At 44.7% G+C, this 20,655-nt stretch overlaps 1 protein-coding gene across 6 annotated transcripts in view; it reads left to right on the top strand.

The window, feature by feature from the left end:
- Positions 1-20,655, top strand: part of HMBOX1 (homeobox containing 1) — a 434,799-nt gene that overhangs the window by 313,415 nt on the left and 100,729 nt on the right. For all 6 annotated transcript variants that reach the window (XM_029596166.1, XM_029596167.1, XM_029596165.1 and 3 more), the window contains one exon: positions 8,188-8,341. In XM_029596166.1, coding sequence (XP_029452026.1) covers positions 8,188-8,341 — 154 coding nt within the window. The remainder of the gene's footprint in view (positions 1-8,187; positions 8,342-20,655) is intronic.

Here is a 20,655-nt window from a genome sequence, read left to right as displayed (position 1 = left end):
AGTAGCACCAACAATAATTATTGCTGTGTCCTACAAGTGAGGGAAAATAATGTAATACAGATGTTAAACTCTTTCAGACAGAAACTCATATGACATTTAGCCAATCATAATAGGCGCTACCAGCTAAATAATGCATTCATTGCCTTATATTTAATCATGGGCTACATTGTGTAAAGTGAAAATGAAGAATTTTTTCAAATTTTTTTGTGCAAATAAAAACTGACTTATCTTATAGTCGTTCATTTGAGTTCATCTTTTAATCAAAGATTACCCCCGCATTATTTTGCCAGTAGTGGCTAACTATTACACGAGTTTCTGTCTAAAAGAGGGTTCTTTTTCATCTGTATTTATTTAAAACATTTACATCCACAGTAATTCCAAGGCCCTTTTTCTTGCATATATATTTCAGTACATGCATAAATTTGTATTGCAGGAAAGTGCATACTTTCTCTTCCCATTTTATAATGAAATACAGCATCAATTTAAACAGAATAAACATATAAATTTAAATAGTTGGAAAACTTAAATTAGTCCTAAAAGGGGCAATTCTGTAACATCTCCCATAAGTTAGCTGGCAAATATTGACATAAATTACATCGCTTTTCAAAGCAGACTTACGCACACAAGTCTGCATTGAAAATTATCCTGGCAAAACTAAGCATACATAATTACACAATATAGAATGCTTAGTTTTGCCAAGAGAATTTATATGCATACTTTTTAAAATAAAAAAGTATGCGCATAAATACCAACCCTGCTCAGACTCCACCCTCTACAATGCCTCTTCCCTGTGTACATTGCAGACAATGCAAGCCAATTAAAATAGTCCCCATAGTGAGTATGCAGGAGTGCAATTTTAAACACATTAATATCCCTGGTTAAGTATTTTGATTGTTGCGCCCCAGCCCACGGACAGGGCCTTCCCTTTCCTTCTGCAGGCCGGTCTGCTACCGAGCCACATTGCCTCCTTCCTTCACGGCCTGCCTGCTGCGCTACAGGGCCTCCTGCGTGGTTGGAGCCGCTCCTCCGATGTCCGTCTTCAGGGGAATCCCCCCTGCCTGGAATCTCCGTCTCTTCGTGGCCTGTGCCGCCGCCGGAGCTCCTCCGCTTTGGGGAAACCCCTCACGAGGATTCCCCTCCACTGCAGCCCGAGTACAGCCGCCGACTCCTCTTCATGGCAGGGAGCCGCCAATGCCGTCTCCTCTTCCTCGGGGCTGGTCCAGCCCCAGCGCTGCTCCTCTTCAGCAGCAGGAGCCGCCTCCTGCCTTCCTTCTTCATCTCCGATGCTGCTGCAGACTTTGGCTCTGCCCCCTGTGCTCCCAGGGCTCCCTCTAGGAGCTGGCCATGCGGCTCTTCTTTCTATTTTAAGGTACAGTGCAGAAAGTTGATCTTCAGCCCTCCCAGATTACGTCTTCAGGGCTCTTCCTGCTCCTGCCCTATAAAAAGGCGCTGCTTCATTCCTTCAGTGCCTTCCAATGGATCAACACACTCCAGAGAGTTCCTCTTCGGAGTTCCAGCTTCCATCCTCGGAGTTCCACTGTTCCAACATGGTTATCTTCAAGCTCCTGTCCAGAAGACTTCCTCTTCAAGTCGTCTCTCTTCGTGATGTCTTCTTTGTGATGTCTTCGTTCAACGTCCAGGTCTCCCCTGTCGTCTACCTTCCTCGTGGTATGTTCCAATCTCAGGCTTTCCTTCCACAAGCCTCGGGATCCCTCGTCTATTCTTAGATGTCCCTGATGCTCCAATGTCTCGATGTCCTGACGTCCAGAGGTCCGCCTGTTCTGAGTCCCAGATGTCCTGGCATCCCGACGTCCTTCATCCAGATGTAAATCCGGCTGGATTTACAGCGCAGGGCCCTCGCGCGCCTATTTTGCATAGGCCGCCGGCACGCGCAGAGCCCCAGGACGCGCGTAAGTCCCGGGGCTTCGTAAAAGGGGCGTGTCGGGGGCGTTCCGAAAATGATGCAGCATTTCGGGGGCGTGATGCGGCATTTCGGGGGCAGGCCCGGGGGCGTGGTCGAGGCCTCCGGACCAGCTCTCGGGTCAGGTGATGGCACGCCAGCAGCCCGCTGGCACGCGCAGATTTACGTCTGCTTTCAGCAGGCGTAAATCTGCCAACAAAGGTAAGGGGGGGGGAAGGTGGGGGGAGGGCGAAGGAAAGTTCCCTCCGAGGCCGCTCCGAAATCGGAGCGGCCTCGGAGGGAACAGGCAGCGCGCGCTGGGCTCGGCGCGCGCAGGTTGCACAAATGTGCACCCCCTTGCGCGCACCAACCCCGGATTTTATAAGACACGCGCGGCTACATGCGTATCTTATAAAATCCAGCGTACGTTTGTTCGTGCCTGGTGAGCGAACAAAAGTACGCGCTCGCGCAAAATTATAAAATCTACCCCATATTGTCTATACAGTTGCGGTTGACCCAAAATGTGTAAGTAGTCTGTCCTATCTTAGAAGTGAATTTTAAAAGCCCAGCACATGCAGTGATTAGGGGATGTCCAAATAAGCCAAGGCTCACGCGCACTGAGCAGATTTTAAACGCTGCCAAGATATGTGCGTATCTCCCGCAGTACACTCATCTGCGAAGATTTTAGAAAAGGGCAGGGCGTGCACATGGTCTGGGTGGGGCATGGGCATTTCGGAGCATGAACCTGAGATATGCATACAAATACTTACTCAACCGGGTGTGCGCCGAGGGCCCCTGCCATGTAACGTTACTTCTGCTATGGATGACATGTAAGTTAAAAATTAAAGAAAACTAGGCAGATCTGCGAGGTTTTAAGGGTTAGGACTAACTGGGGGGAGAGAAGACTATTAAACTAGGGGGGGGTTTGTAGGACTTATCTCTTTAACTGGGCAAACTGGAGATGAACTGGCAAAACTGGGAATAACGTCAGCGCATGCCCCTTTGAAAATCCTCTAGTTTACGCGGTAGAAGTGAGATTTGGGCACATATGCTTGCGCCCACTTAAAATTTGGTGCACATGTGCCTGCAGCCAGACTATTTTATTACATGCACGCATATTATGAAATGGCCGCGTTCCTTGGCGTGGGCCGACGTATGTGTTCAAATGTGCGCATGCGCACCAGTTTGAAAGTTACTGGCCCTCTGTGCATCAGTGTATCATCTATGCAACAAGTATTAACTAGCCTTGCCCAATTAGCAGGAAGTTTGAACTTTAATCTCTTGCACATTGTGTTGGACATGTCATTTGGAAGGCGGACTACTGTTCTTTTTATAACCTGAAATTGAATCCTACAAGTTTCTGGGTTCAGTTGAAATTGCTTCAGCAAACTTAATCATTTCTCTTTATGAAACTTGGGGGATTTTCAAGATGGCAAGTGAGCAGTATGCATTGCATTTGAACTCCTGAAGGCTTTTGCTTTTTTCTTCTCATTTTCTTCACTTTTTGCCTTTAACTTTTATAAGGTGATCAGTAAGAGGAAAGGAAGGCCAGTGACTCACCCTGTGAACCTGACCTCCCCATTGACAATGGGCTCAGTAGACTCTTTCGTGGTTCAACCATCATTGCTGTGTGTAGGGGAGTTGCTGAGGAGTTCAGTGGGGGAGAGGGATTGTGCTATTGTCGCCTCTTAATTCAAGTGTTTCATGAAGCCCAGAGTTTAAAACAACTCCAAGGATCTAGCTGTGGATCCAACCTCCAGAGGGTTACTGGAGTGGTCTCTCACACATATGATTAACTTGGTTATAGTTAACTTTATTTAGTATGCTGTATTATTAATAGCACATTAATAATACAGCATACTAAAAGCACATGAATAAATACATAAAGTCAGTGGGTTACCTTCATGTGCAAGGAATACAGGAGAGCCGTTTGCTATGGCAATGAGTGAAGACAGCACTAGGGTCCCTAGTGAATGAAACAAGAAGAGGAGAGAGGCTGGTGTAGGACCTGAGGAGACTTTTTTTGGTATGCACGTATCTTTATCTATCCCCAAAGTTACCCAGGAGTTCCAAACTAATTTCTGTTAGGTAAGACTCCCTGTGATTACTCTTGAAACAATATGGGATGCTATAGAGGGCCATGGCAAGATTGTTACTGCCCAAGGAGCCCCGGTGCTAAAGAAAAATTTGGATAAGGGAAATAGATTGAAGGTCCTTAAAAGTTTCAAAGAGGCCTCTGAAATACATGGATCAAATGGGAGCAAGGCAAGAGTCCATTTTTAAGAATATACTTGTTATCCAAGTTGGAGAATATTGAAAACTGTGTGGAACCATAATCTTTGCTGCCTAAATTTTCCTAAATCGCTTATGGTGTTGGCTAGTGAGATATATTGGAGATGTTGAAGGTCCCGAAGCAGTCGGTTTCACCAGGGATTATCATCTCCCTCTATATAAGAGGAAAGAGATTGAGGTTCCCCAGCACAAAATGTCTTTAATTTCTGAGGATAGTTTAGATATTACTGCTTTGTTGGAAGCATTGGTTAAAGCGTTAGCTAAACCTGCATAGTATCATTAGCACTCAATCATGATCAAAACTAGTTGTTGAAAGCTGTTGTTTTAGACATCAAAATGAAAACATCTTCAACTTAAGGTCATGATTTTTCCTGATGTAGCCATAGTTAGAGAAAATGAAAACAGTTCTTGCAGATGAGGCTTAGGGTGTTACAATTAGGCACGCGTTTCTTTCATTTTCCTTGTAAATGCTATGTTAAATACAAAGATGTTACTTTTATTTTTATTGAGCCATCCCAATTGACTCTCTTTTTGAGTAGTAAATAAGTACAACATGGCCAGTCTTCATCTCGAGCTTCTTTGCCTTTATTAACATCTTGGATGTGCTTGGATGAATATGGATTAATATGATAGCTTCTCTCAGTTATAATTCATTGTATCTATATTATCTTCTTGGATTGTAATATTCATCTCCATTTATTGTGGACTGTATTCAGGTTATAATTGTTAATTTTTTCCTCTTTGGATTACTGATGAGTTTGGTTATTGGTATATTCTTTTAATTTCTTTTATGTAATTCTTTGTTTTCCTTCAGGTTTTTCTTGAAGTTTGCATTTAAAAAATTAAATTTAAAAAAAGGACACTTTAAGGAATACTATGGAGAACAAATCCTTTTAGGTCCACCATTGAGTCATTAGACATGCATTCTTAGAAAAATAAATGTTTGCACAATATTTTGAATTCCGCTGTAAATGATTGAAGCAGTTGCTTCCTGTGATATTGGAAATATTTCAGAGTGTGTGTATGTGTGTATATATTAATTAATTGCATTTTTATGTTGCCTATTCTCAAAAGAGACTTGAAGCATCTTATATCATCAAATAAATTGCATAGTACAGCATAGATAATGTAATATCTATTGCTAGTATAGCATAGATAATGTAATAAACATTTTACATTTTTATAACAGACCATATTGCTACAGGTGTTCAGGGTGTAGTAGAGCACAGCTTAAATACACCAAATGTACAACATTCCAGTACAATCTTGCAACAGCAAACTGCCTGCCTGTCTGAGAATCTAGTCTGTCAATAATGGGTCACTGTACAAACAAGCAATGCACAATTATTACAACATCTAAAGATATTAGTTTTGTGGGTATCCTGTACTTGAAATTGCAAAAGTTGGTAGTGGCCTCATATGTGAATATTACATGCAAATCTTGATTCTTTATGTCCATACATGTACACACATCCTACATAGAATCAGTAAAGAACATATGGGTTACCCGAGCTAAGTGATTAGCAGCCAGCAGTGTGGTCATGTAGTCAATGGTAAACATAAAACCTGATTTGACCAGCAGTTTTCATTGCAAGTGATCAACTGAATGCCAAGCTCAAAAGGTTTTTCTCTTGATAAGGGACAGCTCTTTTATGTAATAGAAACACATTATACATTTGTAGTTGATTCTGGCTTAGAAATACTCAAATATAAACTAGGAATGATCACGTCATCTCTTGGTTCAAAAGAGAGGTTGTTCTAGGTTGACTTACCAGCTTAGGAAGGACATTTATTCAAGCTACTTTGGAATCCTAAATCACATTTCAGTTTTTCATACAGGATCTTTGAGTCTGTATGACTAAATCTGCAAAGTATTAACTTTTTTTTAAATTTAATTTAATTTCTAAACTACGTAACTGCATCAGCTCCAGGAGGCATAGAGCCAGAATATCCTCTGGCTATTTCCTGAGACCGAGAGTCATGATTTCTTTCTTCTTTATGCTAACCTGTTCCAATTAAGAATGGAACAAGGAGCTAAATTTTGTGGTGTGTAGCCATTTCACATGACTATATATGTTCAACGTGTATATCTCTAAGCCTTTTAGATATCTAGCCCCTAGTTTCCATCTCCTCTCTTTAATAAATACTCACTGTGTTTGGCCAAAACTCATTATTTCCCTGGTTTTAGCTGGATAATATTTTTTTATCGACCCCATTTTTTCTTATCCAGAAACTGTCATACAGAATTGAAACACTGACATCTATTGAAAAAGTGTCCTTTCTAATGGTAATGGTATCTGTTTCAATAATGATTGTAAAACAATTTGGCATCCTCTTCAGGTGTAAGATACTGCATAAAATCAAATAATTTTTATTGCTCATGGTATTATTGTTTCTTACCAGAACCATTTTCTTAAATCTAATCAGTGTGGACTCAATTCACCCAAAATATGTTTGGCTTCTGGAGGGTGAATATCTGAAAAAATATCCAGAATAGTAACTTTCATAAAAAGAGATATTTTTGACAAAAAAAGAAAATGTTAATTACAAAACAGATGGAAGAGTTACTATAGATGTTCCATTAATGCCCTATATTTTACTCACAAACATTTATTCTCCCAAATACATAACTTTATTTGCCTCTGGCAACCCTCAAACACAAAGGGGCTGATATTCAGCCACAGAGCAGCAAGTTAAGGGGGTTATTTTCTAAGGGCTTATCGCATGCAATATCATGCAAATTAGGAGGAGGGGAGGGGAGGAGGCAGGGAGGGGAGGAGGTGGGGCGGGGAGGGGGCAGAGTCGGTGGTGTCTTTGCTGCCGGCGATAATGTTACTAACATTATCGCTGGCAGTAGCGCGCCGAATAGCACCACCTTTCACGGTGCTGCTATTCGGCTCGAAAGCTGGCAGCCGGTGCACCGCCGTGGTGCGAAAGCTGTAGGCTTTCACAAGCCGCCCCCCCCCCCCCCCCCCGTTTTCGCAGGATTCATCAGAATCATTCTGTGAAGCATGATGAATCCAGGCCTAAGTTAGCTGGATATAGTTGTCCAGCTAATTTAACAGGGACATTCAACAGCGCGGCATGCCGCTGAATATCCCCTGCTATTGTAAAGTTAACCAGATAAGTATATTTGGCCAACTTTAGGACAGTCCTGCAGTGGAACCAGAGTTAGCTCCATAAGTTAAGTGGGGATAACTCGCCACCACCCGTAAATGCCTCCCTTCTGCCCCTGGAACGCCCCTGACTTATGTGGCTAAATTCTACCCTCATAAGTAATTATGTGGCTAGAATTTAGCCGCATATGGCTTTGAATATAGCTGGGTAGCCATTTAGATGGATAACTTTTCAGTTAGCCATCTAAATGACTGTTGAATATCAATCCACAATGTTTACTCCTGGTTCAGGCTGATAGAAGTACAGACCGAGCACTATCCCAGTCACACAACTTGCTGCGATAGTTTAACAACTGTTTTACACTTAGAGAAAAATAGGAAATCCACCTGCAACAAACCCTTTTATTTTGCTCTATCGCATAACACCCATTACAATTTTTTAATGAAAATTCAATATTTAACACATCCTAAACAACCCTTGGCTTAAGGATCACAGAGCTTGCCTTTTATCAAATATTTTTGACTGCCCTAACTATTGTACTAGCCTATGCTACAATCACATCTCGTATACCTAATCAAAATCTCATTTCCTTTTTTCCACAGGTTTAAAATTTAGCACTTTTGGGCAAAAGTCCTACAATAGCTTTTCCAGAAAATGTGGCATGCACAATTTTTTTGGGTGGAACTTTTTTCCCTTCTTGCCGTGCAGGAAGTTACAATCTTAAGAAAAAGATTCACGCTTTTGAAATTATCAAGCAAAGGCACTTGCAGACTTTGTGCAATTCTTTGCTCTGTTTCGTTCTAGCAGGCTGGAAGAGCAGAAGTGAGCAAACGTTTCAGTCCATCTGGTCACACAATGTTTCTTGTTTTTATTTTTAGGGGCTACGCTGAGTATGAGGCCTGCCCCCATACCAGTAGAAGACTCAGAATGGAGACAAACTCCTCCTCCTGTTAGTGCTACTTCAGGGACGTTTAGATTACGGCGGGGTAGTCGGTTCACGTGGAGAAAAGAGTGTCTTGCTGTGATGGAAAGGTACAGTTCTTTGAATGTTATGCACTAAAGGCACGTGGATGTGACTTTGATTAGACTTTATGCATCAGGGACAAGTGTTACTCACCAGAAAATGATGGTATTGTTTAAACGCTGCTTTTTGTAACTCAGGGGACAATTATCAAAGCACTTTACGTGAGTAAAAAGCATTTTACCTGTATAGATTGACTGTTGAAAATTGCCCACCCTCGGTTCAGCAAAAAGGATGTCCCCAGGGGCGCATTTAGGTTGGGGGAGGAAAAGTCCGTACGAAGATTGCATTTTGAAATCTTTGCGTGCACTTTTCCAGTAAAATGCCACCTGCACAAAAAGCAGGTGCATGCAATGGCGAGTACTTGGTATCTATGGCAATTTACACCGTGAAAGTCTGCATGCACTTTCACTTTGAGAATCAGTATGAAATAAGTGCAGTCTTTGTCCCAGCGCAGACAGTTTGAAAATTGCCCCAATAATGTCTTAAGGTTTTTACCTTGGCAGTATTTACTTTTTTAGATTTAGTGCACATCGTTTCATTGGTGAGTCAAGGCACATTACAGTAAGCATTTTCCTGTCCTTGGAGGGCTTATAATTTAAGGGCTTCATTTACAAAATCTTTTTCATATAGATGTAGAATGGGAGAAAAACCTTAGTAAATCAAGCCCTAAGTTTATACCTAAGGCAAGGGAGGAGAGTGAAGTGATGTGCCCAACATCATAAGAAGCATCAGCAGAATTTGAAGCCTGGTTTCCCTGGTTCTCAGCCAGCTGCTCTAACTACTGGGTTAGACCAAAGGTCCATCTAACCCAATATCTTGTCCCTGGCAGGGGAAAGCAGCAGGTATTTACAGGAAGTGTGTAAGAAATAGGGCATGTGTGGAGTTGCTATCTCATGTCATACTCATCATTTCCAGCATTCATGGTTTATGGCCATATATAATCCAGGATGACATCTTTGTTTTAAATCTATGATTGATCTATCTTATAAAACTTTATCTAATCCACTTTTAAATCCAGTTATACTATTTGCCTTCACAGTGTCCTGTGACAATGAGTTCCAAAAGCCACCTATGCATTGTCTGAACATGTGATGAACTAAAAGAGTTCTTGTTTATTATTTATATTTTCTAGTGAATTTTGTAGCATGCAAGATGGAAATCACTGGAACCTTAAGTTCTCTGATAGCAAGCAGATAATGATCCACAGATGGGTTACATTGTCTTGTCGCATGCATTGATTGGCAGACTCATCTAGAACTTTCTAAAAAAGCTGTGAGCATGTTTGGGAGTCTTGCTTTACTCCACTTGATGTGCTGCTCTTCAGCGATCTGAGAAGAACAGCATTTTGCTAGATGCTGTTTTAGAGTTTTTCCTTTTCATTGTTTTTCTCAATAAAATCATTATTTAAGTCATTTGTGATCTTTTAAATTTGTTCTTCTTTTTTGATACACAATTGCAGCTTTGTTTCTGCTGACTCGCATTCAATATTTGCAGCCCAGTCTCATTGTTTCTTTTCAGATTTAGCCTTTTTCCTCTCTGGATATTTCTTTCAATTTCAAGTTGATTATTTTCTGAACCATGACTGAGAGGCAGTCAGTGCCTTCAACAGGTGAAAAAATGCTCCCAGATGGTGTACTTTGTGGATCCCATGAGGAATACAATAAAAATATGAGCAAAATCCATGACATTTCTACTTACAGTGTCTGTGCCAAGATCTTTATCACAAGTGTTTCAGGCTCAACAGGACAGGTCCTGGGCATATCTGCCAAGTGCAAAAAAGTCCAGTTTAAAACTGGCCTAGATAAAGGCCTGGGGAGATGATTCTGGTCATGTCGGTGAGTAAGTTTTGTGGGAAGAAGCAAACTTGTTTCAAGGGAAAGGAAATTCTAGAACAAGGAGTCATGATTTGAGGTTCCAAAGCAGTAGACTGAAGAGCAACATCAGGAAATATTTTTCATGGAAAGGATGGTGGAAGTGTGGAACATCATCCCAAGGTGGATGGTGACAGCTAAAACAGAAATGGAGTTTAAGGATGTTATGATGCTGCCCACAGCTGGAGCTATGGGCAGCCTCTTACCTCCGCAGCCCGGTTGCTGCCATCTTGCCGGCACTGCAGGAGCCGTGCCAGGGTTTCCCGCAGTCAGGAGACCGCAGCCGCTGAGGTCCCCATCTCTCCAGGTGGCCCGGAGGCCGCCTACGTGGTCCCTCACAGCAGGAGCCACTTGTGCAGGCCCTTCTGCAGCAGGAGCCACTTTTCAGCCTCCTCCATAGCAGCAGGGAGCCGCCAAGTCCCTGGGTCTGGTCACTGCCTGGAGGCCGCTCCGAATCCGCCACCTCTGCGGCAGGAGCCGCTCCCAGAGGCCTCTTCATGGCTCGAACGTCGCCTCCCACGTCAAGCCTTCCTGCGGCCTAATCTGGCTCCTCTTCTCAGCGTGGTCAACATGGCCGCTGTCCGTGGTCCTGCACTTCCTCTTCCTGCTTCCTCCTTAGGCATGGGGCCGCGCCTCCTTCAGTGCTTTAAAGGGCCAGCGAGGGAGTGGTCCCTCTGGCCCCATCTCATGGGTCTTTCCTGTCCAGCCCTACTTAAGGGCTCAGTTGCCATTCCAACTTCGCCTTCGCAAGGAGCAAGTTCTCTCTAGGACTTCCTGCCTTCTGCTCCTGCTTGGCATTCCAGTGTTGCTTCGCAAGGAGCCAGGTCTTCTCCAGGACTCCTCGTCTTCTACTCCTGCTTGGCTTCCTGTATCTTCATGGGATTCCTTATCGTCATCTGTCTTGGTCTCTGCTGATGTCTCGTCTGTCCTGATGTCTCCATTGTCCTAGTCCTGATGTTCCTTGGTCCAGTCTTGATGTCCTGATGTCTGTCCTGTCTAGATGTCTAAGGCTTCACTTGATCCATCCTAGTGTGGTCTGCGACCAGCCCGGCTAGGTTGGTAGGGTACGCTGCAGCCCAGTGGTTCGCGACCACCCCCACTGGGGTGTGTAGGGCGCTGGTGGGTCTTCTCCATCTTCGGAGCCAAGAATCCCTTTGTTCCTTTCCGTCACCTCCTGGGTCTGGAGTCTTCTGGACATCCGCTTCGTCCGTCCTGGCTGCCCTTCACTGAGGGTCTGGAGAGTCCGTCCCAGATGTCCTGGATCTTCGCCATGGAGGCTAGTCTCTAATCATTTGTTCGATGTTCTGGACTCCGGCTACACCTAGCCTCCAGCGGGCAGTGCTCCAGTGGATAGCCTGAGGGCCGGTCTGGCCACTACAGCCTCCTCCACGGCTGTAGGTGTTAGAGCCTTATCCGGAGTCTTCTCCATCTTGAGTTTTATCCTGATTTTAACTTGTCTCATCCTCACTTCGTCTGAGTCTGAACTTCATCTGAGTCTGATCTTCATCTGAGCCCAGTCTGATCTTCATCTGTATCTGTCTTCATCAGCATCCACATTTCAAGTCCTCAACCACCTCTGCCTCATGTCTGGCCTGCCGCCTCTGCTGTTACCCAGCGGAAGGTCCGAAAGGGCTTGGAGTGGTCGGAGGACTACTCAGAGGCTAACCTTGCATGGTTGGTCTCATTGAGGCTGCGCAGGTCGGCAGGGGCTTGGTTTCCACTGCATCCCAGACGAGGACCCGTCTCACCGCAAGGGCACACACACCTTGTCCCGCAATGGGGAGCACCCCCTAGTGCTTCCTTCCATCCCATTGCAACAAAGGAGGCATGTGATAAGCACAGAGAAACTTTAGTTGCTAAAAGTGGAGGCAGCAGAAAGCGTGACCTAGCGGCACATGTTTAAGGGTTCATAATGCCATATACTCCTGATTCAACAATGAGTGTTGGGTTTGCCAGAATGTATGGCAAAACAGTTAATATGAAATATTAAAAGTCCTAGTGAAAACATAGGAAACTACTTGGCTGGGTTTTTCTGCAGGTTGCAGTGGTAGAATCGACTAGTAGCTGTGTCTGTCTGGCAGGCTATATTTTCTGTAATGACTAGAAATCCTAGCAGAAATGCAAATGCTCACATAGCTGGGTCTTTCTGGCAGACTATAACATTGAAATAGAAATGATGGCAGAAAAGGACCAAACGGCCTATCCAGTCTGCCCAGCAAGCTCCATTACTTATCAGTTTCCCAGACTGCCAAGGTCAGGGCTCTTGTTGTTTACTGTTTGAGTCCAATTTCCCTCCACCCCGTGCTGTTGAAGCAGAGAGCAATGCTGGAGTTGCATCAGAAGTATAGTATCAGGCTTGCTGGTTACATGTAGTAACCGCTGCATCAAGCAAGTTACGCCCATGCTTGTTTATTATCACAAATGCAGGGGACTAGGAGGCTCAGTAGTAGTGGTAGAATCAAACTAGCACCTGGGTCTGTCTATATGGTAGGCTGCAGTTTCTATAACTAGAAGTCATAACCAGATACAGGCACTCAAGTAACCAGGTCTGTCTAGCAGGCTGTGCAGGGGACCTAGGAGGCCTGATATTTGGGCACTGGCAACACTGGTACTGCTGGCTATTTAGATTATTACAGATTATTTTATTGTTTGATTTTCCATTGTATGGAGTTTTGTGTCCCATGGAATATATGGGAATTTGAAGAATTCATATTTGTGTTTGTGCTGTCCCTTCCCATGCAGCCACATGATGAAACACGGACTGTGTCGGGAGACTTCCTGTTCTGTATGCTGACACTGTTCTATATATTACTAAACTCCTGGTTATGAAAGACATTTGTGTGGATGTCTATTTCTTTGAAGAATAGATCTTATGACTTCTAATAGATTTTAAGACTTTGATTATGGATTTGTTTAAAGGACAACCCTAAAGACTTTGGCAGTACATCGTTTTTTCTCTATATTTGCGAGAGTGTATTGCAGCTTTTCTCCAGTCTGATTTTTTGCAATAAATAAATAACATAAGATAGACCAGGATACATTTAGCCCAACATCATGTCTCCAACAGTGGCCAGTCTGGATCACAGTACCAAGCAGATTCCTAAAATTAGGTCTATTTCTTATTCCCAGGGATAGCAATGGCTTTCCCTAATCCACCTGGCTAATAATGTTTTATGGACTTTTCCTCCAGGAACTTGTCCAACCCTCTTTTAACCCCACTATGCTAGTTGCCTTGATCACATCTTCTGGCAACAGATTCCACAGCTTGATTGTGAGTTGATTGAAAAAGTGCTTTCTACAATTTTGTTTAAATCTGCTGGTTCTTAGTTTTATGGAGTTTCCCTTGCTTTAGTATTATTTGAAAGGGTAAATAACCATTGTTTATGTACCTGTTCCACCCCATGTATGATTTTATAAACTTCTATTGTGTCCCGTCTCAGCCATTTCTTTTCCAAGCTGAGAAGTTCTAACCTGTGTAGACTGTAATTAGGCATGGGAAAGTTGGGTGCTGGAGGAAACTAAGTGGAGATCTTGTATCCTGTTCTAGCCAAGATGGTGGAATACAAAGGAGAAGTCAAAAGAGTCTGTTCTGGTAAGGAGAAATTGTGCAGTTGGCCATACTCTGTTATTGGCAGCTAGGATGTAGCTGTAGCAGTGTGGACAGAATAACTGGGTAGACTGTGTGGGAAGGATAGTTGTTTCTACAACTGTTTACTATGTTATTATGAAGTGGCCCTCAACAACTTTGATTCTTTGATCCAAACACAGACCCCAGATAGAAATAAATTCCACTACCCCTTCTTGAGTCACTCTCACAGGACTTGAGGAATTCAACATGCAAGGTTAAAAGGGTAAATATTAAGTCTCAAGACATCTCGGTACACCATTGGTACATAACTTTAAGAATTTGGATATTGTAGAAATGTCTCATGCTCCAAAACTGCTGCTTCTGTAAGATCAACCTGCCTCATATTCCAAGCCTATTAGGCACCAATTTTCCAAGGGAAAACTTTGGACTTCAAGGAGTTCTTCTGCATGGCTTATGTGGATGCCCAGACTTCTGTGACATCAACCTCCGTCATGTCTCTTGAGATGTTATATTTAGAGCTGAACTGATTATTCACAGAGGCTGTCAATTTATTCTTCAAAGAGACAGGCATTTGGCACCTGAACACTCATGGACACATGAAATGATCTACTCACAGTAACTTCTCCATGGATGCTGGGCAGGATTTTGACTAGATCTAGAAGAAATGGTCAGTCTTCCAGCTCATACACTATGGGAGAAGGTTTAAGTTTTAATTTGCAAACCATTTATCCCTGGTACCTTCAAACAGCAGGGTCCTCAAAATAGTCAAAGACAGCTCCAGATTATACTTTTTGAGGAACCATCTCAGTTTGTCCTCCAAAAGAACATTAAGGCCTGCATGCCAGCAGAATCTATTGAGGTTGGAAATGTTCTCGCTCTTACAGGCTCATCTAATCGAACGTGTTCTACAGGACTTCTATAAGTGGAATAAAAAAACTTTCAAATAATTAATACATATTAAATACTATAGGAAAGAAGGCTGAAACTTTATTCCAGGTACTTTCAGGTTCCCCAAAAGTCTGAGGAATCAGACCCATCATATTCCTGAGTGACTTAAACATATACCTCAAAAAAAGAAGTGTTCATTATGGTTTCCCTAAGTATTATTTTGTCCTTCCTAAAGTTTATCATCATCATCATCATCATCGTTTTATTTGTAACACACTTTTCCACCAAGACATTTAAAACTAATCAGAGAAAGTTCTTTTTCACTCAACGCACAATTAAACTCTGGAATTTGTTGCCAGAGGATGTGGTTAGTGCAGTTAATATAGCTGTGTTTAAAAAAGGATTGGATAAATTCTTGGAGAAGTCCATTACCTGCTATTAATTGAGTTGACTTAGAAAATAGCCACTGCTATTACTAGCAACGGTAACATGGAATAGACTTTGTTTTTGGGTACTTGCCAAGTTCTTATGGCCTGGATTGGCCACTGTTGGAAACAGGATGCTGGGCTTGATGGACCCTTGGTCTGACCCAGTATGGCATGTTCTTATGTTCTTATGTAAAGTGAGTTACAGACAGGCTAAAGTCAAATTCAATGGGTCATTCAAAAACAAGTATCAGCATAGTTCAGACAGTTAAGAAAAAGTAAAATACAATGGAGCATACAAGAGATAGTTCATTAGCATTTAAATTCAAGATCCCTCAGGAAATATTCAGCAGGTCAATAATGGTACAAATGACTAGGTGACTGTGTATTGGCTTTAGCAGGAGTTCGGAGTTAGTGGGTAGGACTTGTTGCCTCAAACAACCATGTTTTACCAATATTCTGAAGGTCAGCAGGTCAGAGTCAAGCCTAATGTGAGAGGGAGTTCCATAGGGTTGAGGCAGAGCCTGAAAAAGTTCTCTTTCTGGTATTCATGAGGCACATAGTTCTTGATAAGGGGATCCAGGGCTGATGCAAGAGTATTAAACATAGAAACATGATGGCAGAAAAAGGCCATACGGCCTTTCTAGTCTGCCCATCCGACCAATTAATTTAGCATTATAATTCCTATCATCTTCTTATAAAAACAAGCCTTCGGCTCCTGCACTTTCTGGCCACTGATGGGTAGACTCTGTTGGCAGCTCCAGGCCTCCTCCCATGCTCTTTGGCTGCCAGTGGCATAGATTTCACTGGCATCCTTGGACTTTTTCCCATGATTTTGCTGCCCCCCCCCCCCCCCCACCCACCCCAACACCAACAGAAGTGGCACTCTAGGCAACCGCAAAGTTCACCTAATGGAAGCACCAGCCCTGAGGGGATCACAAGTTAGCTTTGAGACAGTAACCAGAGTGAGTAAGAAGGTATATAGGGGGTGATCGAGCTGCTGAGGCAGGTTGGAGTTACGTCTTTGAGGGATTTATAGGTCAGGATCTTGGATTTAGTGCAATATAGTATTAGTGACCAATGCAGACTTTTCAAGACTGGGGTTTTTTGATCAAACTTGTGTACCTTTATCATATGACCTTTATCATATGAGCAGGAGCATTCTGTATGAGCTGCAAGGGGTGGTATAGAGTATTAGGGATTACTGCATACAGAGAGTTACAGGTGAGAGATAAGTGGCCCAAATAATCATAATGAAAGCTGAATTGTCAAGCAGTGGGTGGAGGTGCTGGAGTTGATGGAAGTGGAAAAATGCCATTTTGGTTGAGAGATTTCCTGTGTTATCCCAGGACAAGCAGGATGATAGTCCTCACATATTGATGACGTCACTGGACGGAGCCCTATCGCGGAAAACGTTCTGTCAAAGTTTCTAGAAACTTTTGGCTGGCATACTTAGTCCACTGAGCATGCTTCCTCGAGCCACAGGGGTCTCCCTTCAGTCTTCTTTTTTCCGCGCTGCTATTAGCCTCGAGGTGAAGGAGCCCTGTGTGATAGTTTTCACACATTATTTTCCTCAGCGGAAAAAGTTTAAAAGTTTTTCAAATTTATCCCCTTCATAGGGTCTCACCGTTCGGTGAGTAATCACATTTTCTCTGGTCGATACCGTTTTTCTCATTTTTCTAGTCAGAAGGCCGTCGATGGCTGTCCAGCCTTCAAAATGGCAACCGGGTTTTAAAAATGCCTGAATTGTCCTCGCACCATGTCCATTATGGACCCGCATGTCGAATGTGTTTTGTGCTTGGGCAAGGGACACAACATATCGACATGTCCACAGTGTGTCGAAATGACGGCCAAAGGCAGACGGGCCCATTTGGAGAAGATGGAACATCTCTTCCATCTTCAGTTACTTCCATTGATGTCAACATCAACACAGTCATCTCCTGCTGGAGCGGCTAAAAAGTTAGTACTTAAAACAAGACGTCGTCCCAATGGAAGTGGTGACCGATCATCTCTGACTCCATCTCTGCCATCCATAAAATCCACTTCAGTGCTCGAGAAAAAAGGCACCAAGCATCGTGAAAAACATCGGCACTGTCATTGGAGAGCTTCGAACCCCAATCTCAGATCGATGCCTGGAGCACCATTGATGCCCATCGAGCCGCCTCCGAAAAGACCTGAAATAGAAGAGTCATCAATACCCTCGATGCCCATCACTCCCAGGCGATCCCCACCGACACCAGTGCCAGGTACTGTGCCACCACAGGGATCTGTGGAAGAGCCGGTTCCACCTTCTCTGCCACCCCCTATAGCTGTTCTGACCTCACCAGCTATAAGGGAGGAACTGGATGGTTTCATCCGCCAGGCAGTTAAAGAAGCTCTGCGAGATATTCAACCATCGATACCGATACTGGCACCAATACCATCACCGGTACCGTTACCATCACAGGCACCGATGCGTGCACCGATGCCGACACCGGTCCTATCACTATTTGCACCGATACTCGCCAAGCTCGATGCCCTTATTGGTGCCATTTCAATGACTCCAATTCCCAATCCCAGGGAAGACGATGCCTCGAAGGGTTTGCCAATTCCTGAGCCAATACCAGGACTGTCAGGGATTTCACATCCGAGACTCCCTTTTTCTCCATCGATTCCTCCATCGATACCGTCAATGCCTTCAATGCCACCATTCCATCCTCACTCCACTCCTCCACGATGTCCTTCCTCAGACACTGGGGATGAGGGAGACACCGATACTTCATTGGACGATATTTTATCGGATCTATCCCCTCTGGTGGAGAGGAGAAAATCACCTCCAGAGGACCTTTCTTTTTTAAATTTTGTAAAAGAGATGGCAGATACCATCCCTTTCCAGCTGGTGGCAGAAGAGGACATGAGAAAAAAACTCTAGAGGTTTTACAATTTGTAGATCCTTCTAAGGAAGTTCTTGCAATACCTGTGCATGAAGTACTTGTGGATCTCCAGCACAGACTATGGGAACACCCTTGTACCATTCCACCAGTAAATAAGCGGACTGATGCCACTTACCTGGTTCAACATATACCAGGATTCCAGAAACCTCAGCTTCCACACCAGTCTGTAGTGGTGGAGTCAGCCCAAAAGAAGTAAAAAAGAATCCACCCACACTCGTCTAGGCCTCCTGGAAAGAAACAAAAATTCTTAGATACTCTTGGCCGGAAAATGTTCCAAGGATCCATGCTGGTTTCCAGAATTGCATCATATCAGTTATATATGACTCAATACCAGCACAATTTATGGAAGCAAATACAGGAATTGTCTGAGTCACTTCCTCAACAATACCAGGATTTCTTTAATAACATCTATGACAGCTTCGAAACATCGTCCAGAATGGCTGCAACGGGAACTAGTGCTTGAAGATAGGCCTGGCTTGAAGGCCTCTGACCTCAGATCAGAAATTCAAGAGAAATTGGCAGATCTCCCTTGTACTGGAGACATCCTTTTGGGAGAGAAAGTGCAGGATGCTCTGACACAGCTGAAAGAACATTCTGAGACTCTATGCCAACTCTCCTCTGTTCCAGCAGAGACACCATCTTCTGCGTGACGAACAGCCAGGAAAGACACCAGGAAACCCTACTACAGACCATGGAGATACTATCCCCCAGCACCCCGTGGTAGGGCATCAAGACCAGCCCAGAGAGGTCGATCTAGACAGCCAAGGGCTTCTAGGCCTCAACCTCCTCCTCAGACAGGCCCTGCATTGGGATTTTGAAAACCTGCCAGAGGACAGCAGCCACTCCACCAGCCCAACCCCAAATCTACTAGTGGGAGGTTGGATTTCCTTTTTTCATCCCAATTGGTTGCACATCACCTCAGATCAGTGGGTACTATCCATTATATCTCAAGGTTACCATCTAGAATTTCTCACAGTACCAGGAGAAGAGACGGCTGAGGGGGAATATGATAGAGGTCTTTAAGATCATGAGAGGTCTTGAATGAGTAGATGTAAATCGGTTATTTACACTTTCGAATAATAGAAGGACTAGGGGGCATTCAATGAAGTTAGCAAGTAACACATTTAAGACTAATCGGAGAAAATTCTTTTTCACTCAACGCACAATAAAGCTCTGGAATTTGTTGCCAGAGAATGTGGTTAGTGCAGTTAGTGTAACTGGGTTCAAAAAAGGATTGGATAAGTTCTTGGAGGAGAAGTCCATTAACGGCTATTAATCAAGTTTACTTAGGGAATAGCTGTTACAAGCGCGCGCGGGCGCGGTCGTCTCGGGCGGGTGGTGAGCCCTTGGGCCACGGTAGGACCCCAGGAGGAGCCCAAGGCCACACCGTGGGAGGTGAGCTGAGCAGGCATGGTGAGCCAGGCAGGCAGGAACAGAAGCAGGAAGTCCGGCCCTCAGCCGGACCTGCATGCCCATGGTAGCCAACACGGGGAAGTTGACTAATGAACGGTCCTCCGACTGTTCCCGGCCCTTTCGGACCTGCCGCAGGGAACAGCGATGGGCAGCAGGCCGGACAGAGGCGAGGGCAGACAGAGTCCTTAAACAGACAACATCAGACAGGGCAGAAGCAGGCTGAAGCAGACGGAGACATCAGGACAAGGGCTGAAGCAAGACACTAGAAGGATCCAGGCGAGTAGGAACGCCGATGCTGGGATACTCACATCCGAAGCCCCCTCGGCTGGCAGAGGAAGACATCAGGGTACGGGCTGAAGCAGACACTGTAGACAAGGCTGGACGGGAACATTGCACTGTCCATCAGGGCGCCCTACTCAGCCCACCCGTGGGACTGAGTCGCGGACCACCCTGTCCTAGACGCGCCCTACACAGCCCTGAGAGGCTGGTCGCGGACCACGCTGAGAAGGAGGGCGCGGGGAAGACCCAGGCGAGCAGGACTCCGATGCTGGGAAACTCACATCCGAAGCCCTTACGGCTGGCAGGCACAGGAACAAACATCTAGGCAGGGTCAGAGACAGACATCAAGGCAGAGACACTGGATATCAGGAACAGCAAGCAGAGACAGGACAAGGCGCCATCAAACATGGAGGACCTGGATCGGCTAGGTTACAGGCGACTGTAATGCTCAGATCCAAGGCCAAGACACAGTGAACAGAAAGTCCTTAAATACTGGAGGTAGAAGGCAACTCCCTGGGAGGAGCTTGTCAGGACCGCCCACCGCTGGTCCTATAACTAGGGTAGAGAGCTGCGGGCCAGCCCCTAGGGAAGGGCGTCGCCCAACAGGAAGTCCAAACGCTGAGGCATGCAAGCCACAGGCACGGCTAGGCCTCTCAGGCCCTGGAGCAAGTCCTGGATGATGCGCAGGCGAGGCCCAGGCTTCAGAGCGGCCTCTGGAGGAAGGTAAGAGACCTCCTGCAGCGCAGCAGCAGGGGGGATCGCAACAGTACCCCCCCCCCCTCAAAGAATCCCCCCCCTCACAGAGGGACCAAAAACAAAAGCCAAGCAAGAAAAGCAAACAACCACACACCCCAAGCAAGCAGGCAACCAAACAACAACCACACACCCCAAGCAAACAAGCAACCAAACAACCACACACCCCAA

This window comes from Rhinatrema bivittatum, chromosome 3 (genome assembly GCF_901001135.1).
Source record: "Rhinatrema bivittatum chromosome 3, aRhiBiv1.1, whole genome shotgun sequence".
In the NCBI taxonomy this organism is placed as follows: Eukaryota; Metazoa; Chordata; class Amphibia; order Gymnophiona; family Rhinatrematidae; genus Rhinatrema; species Rhinatrema bivittatum.
This window is presented reverse-complemented; position numbering and strand designations above follow the sequence as displayed.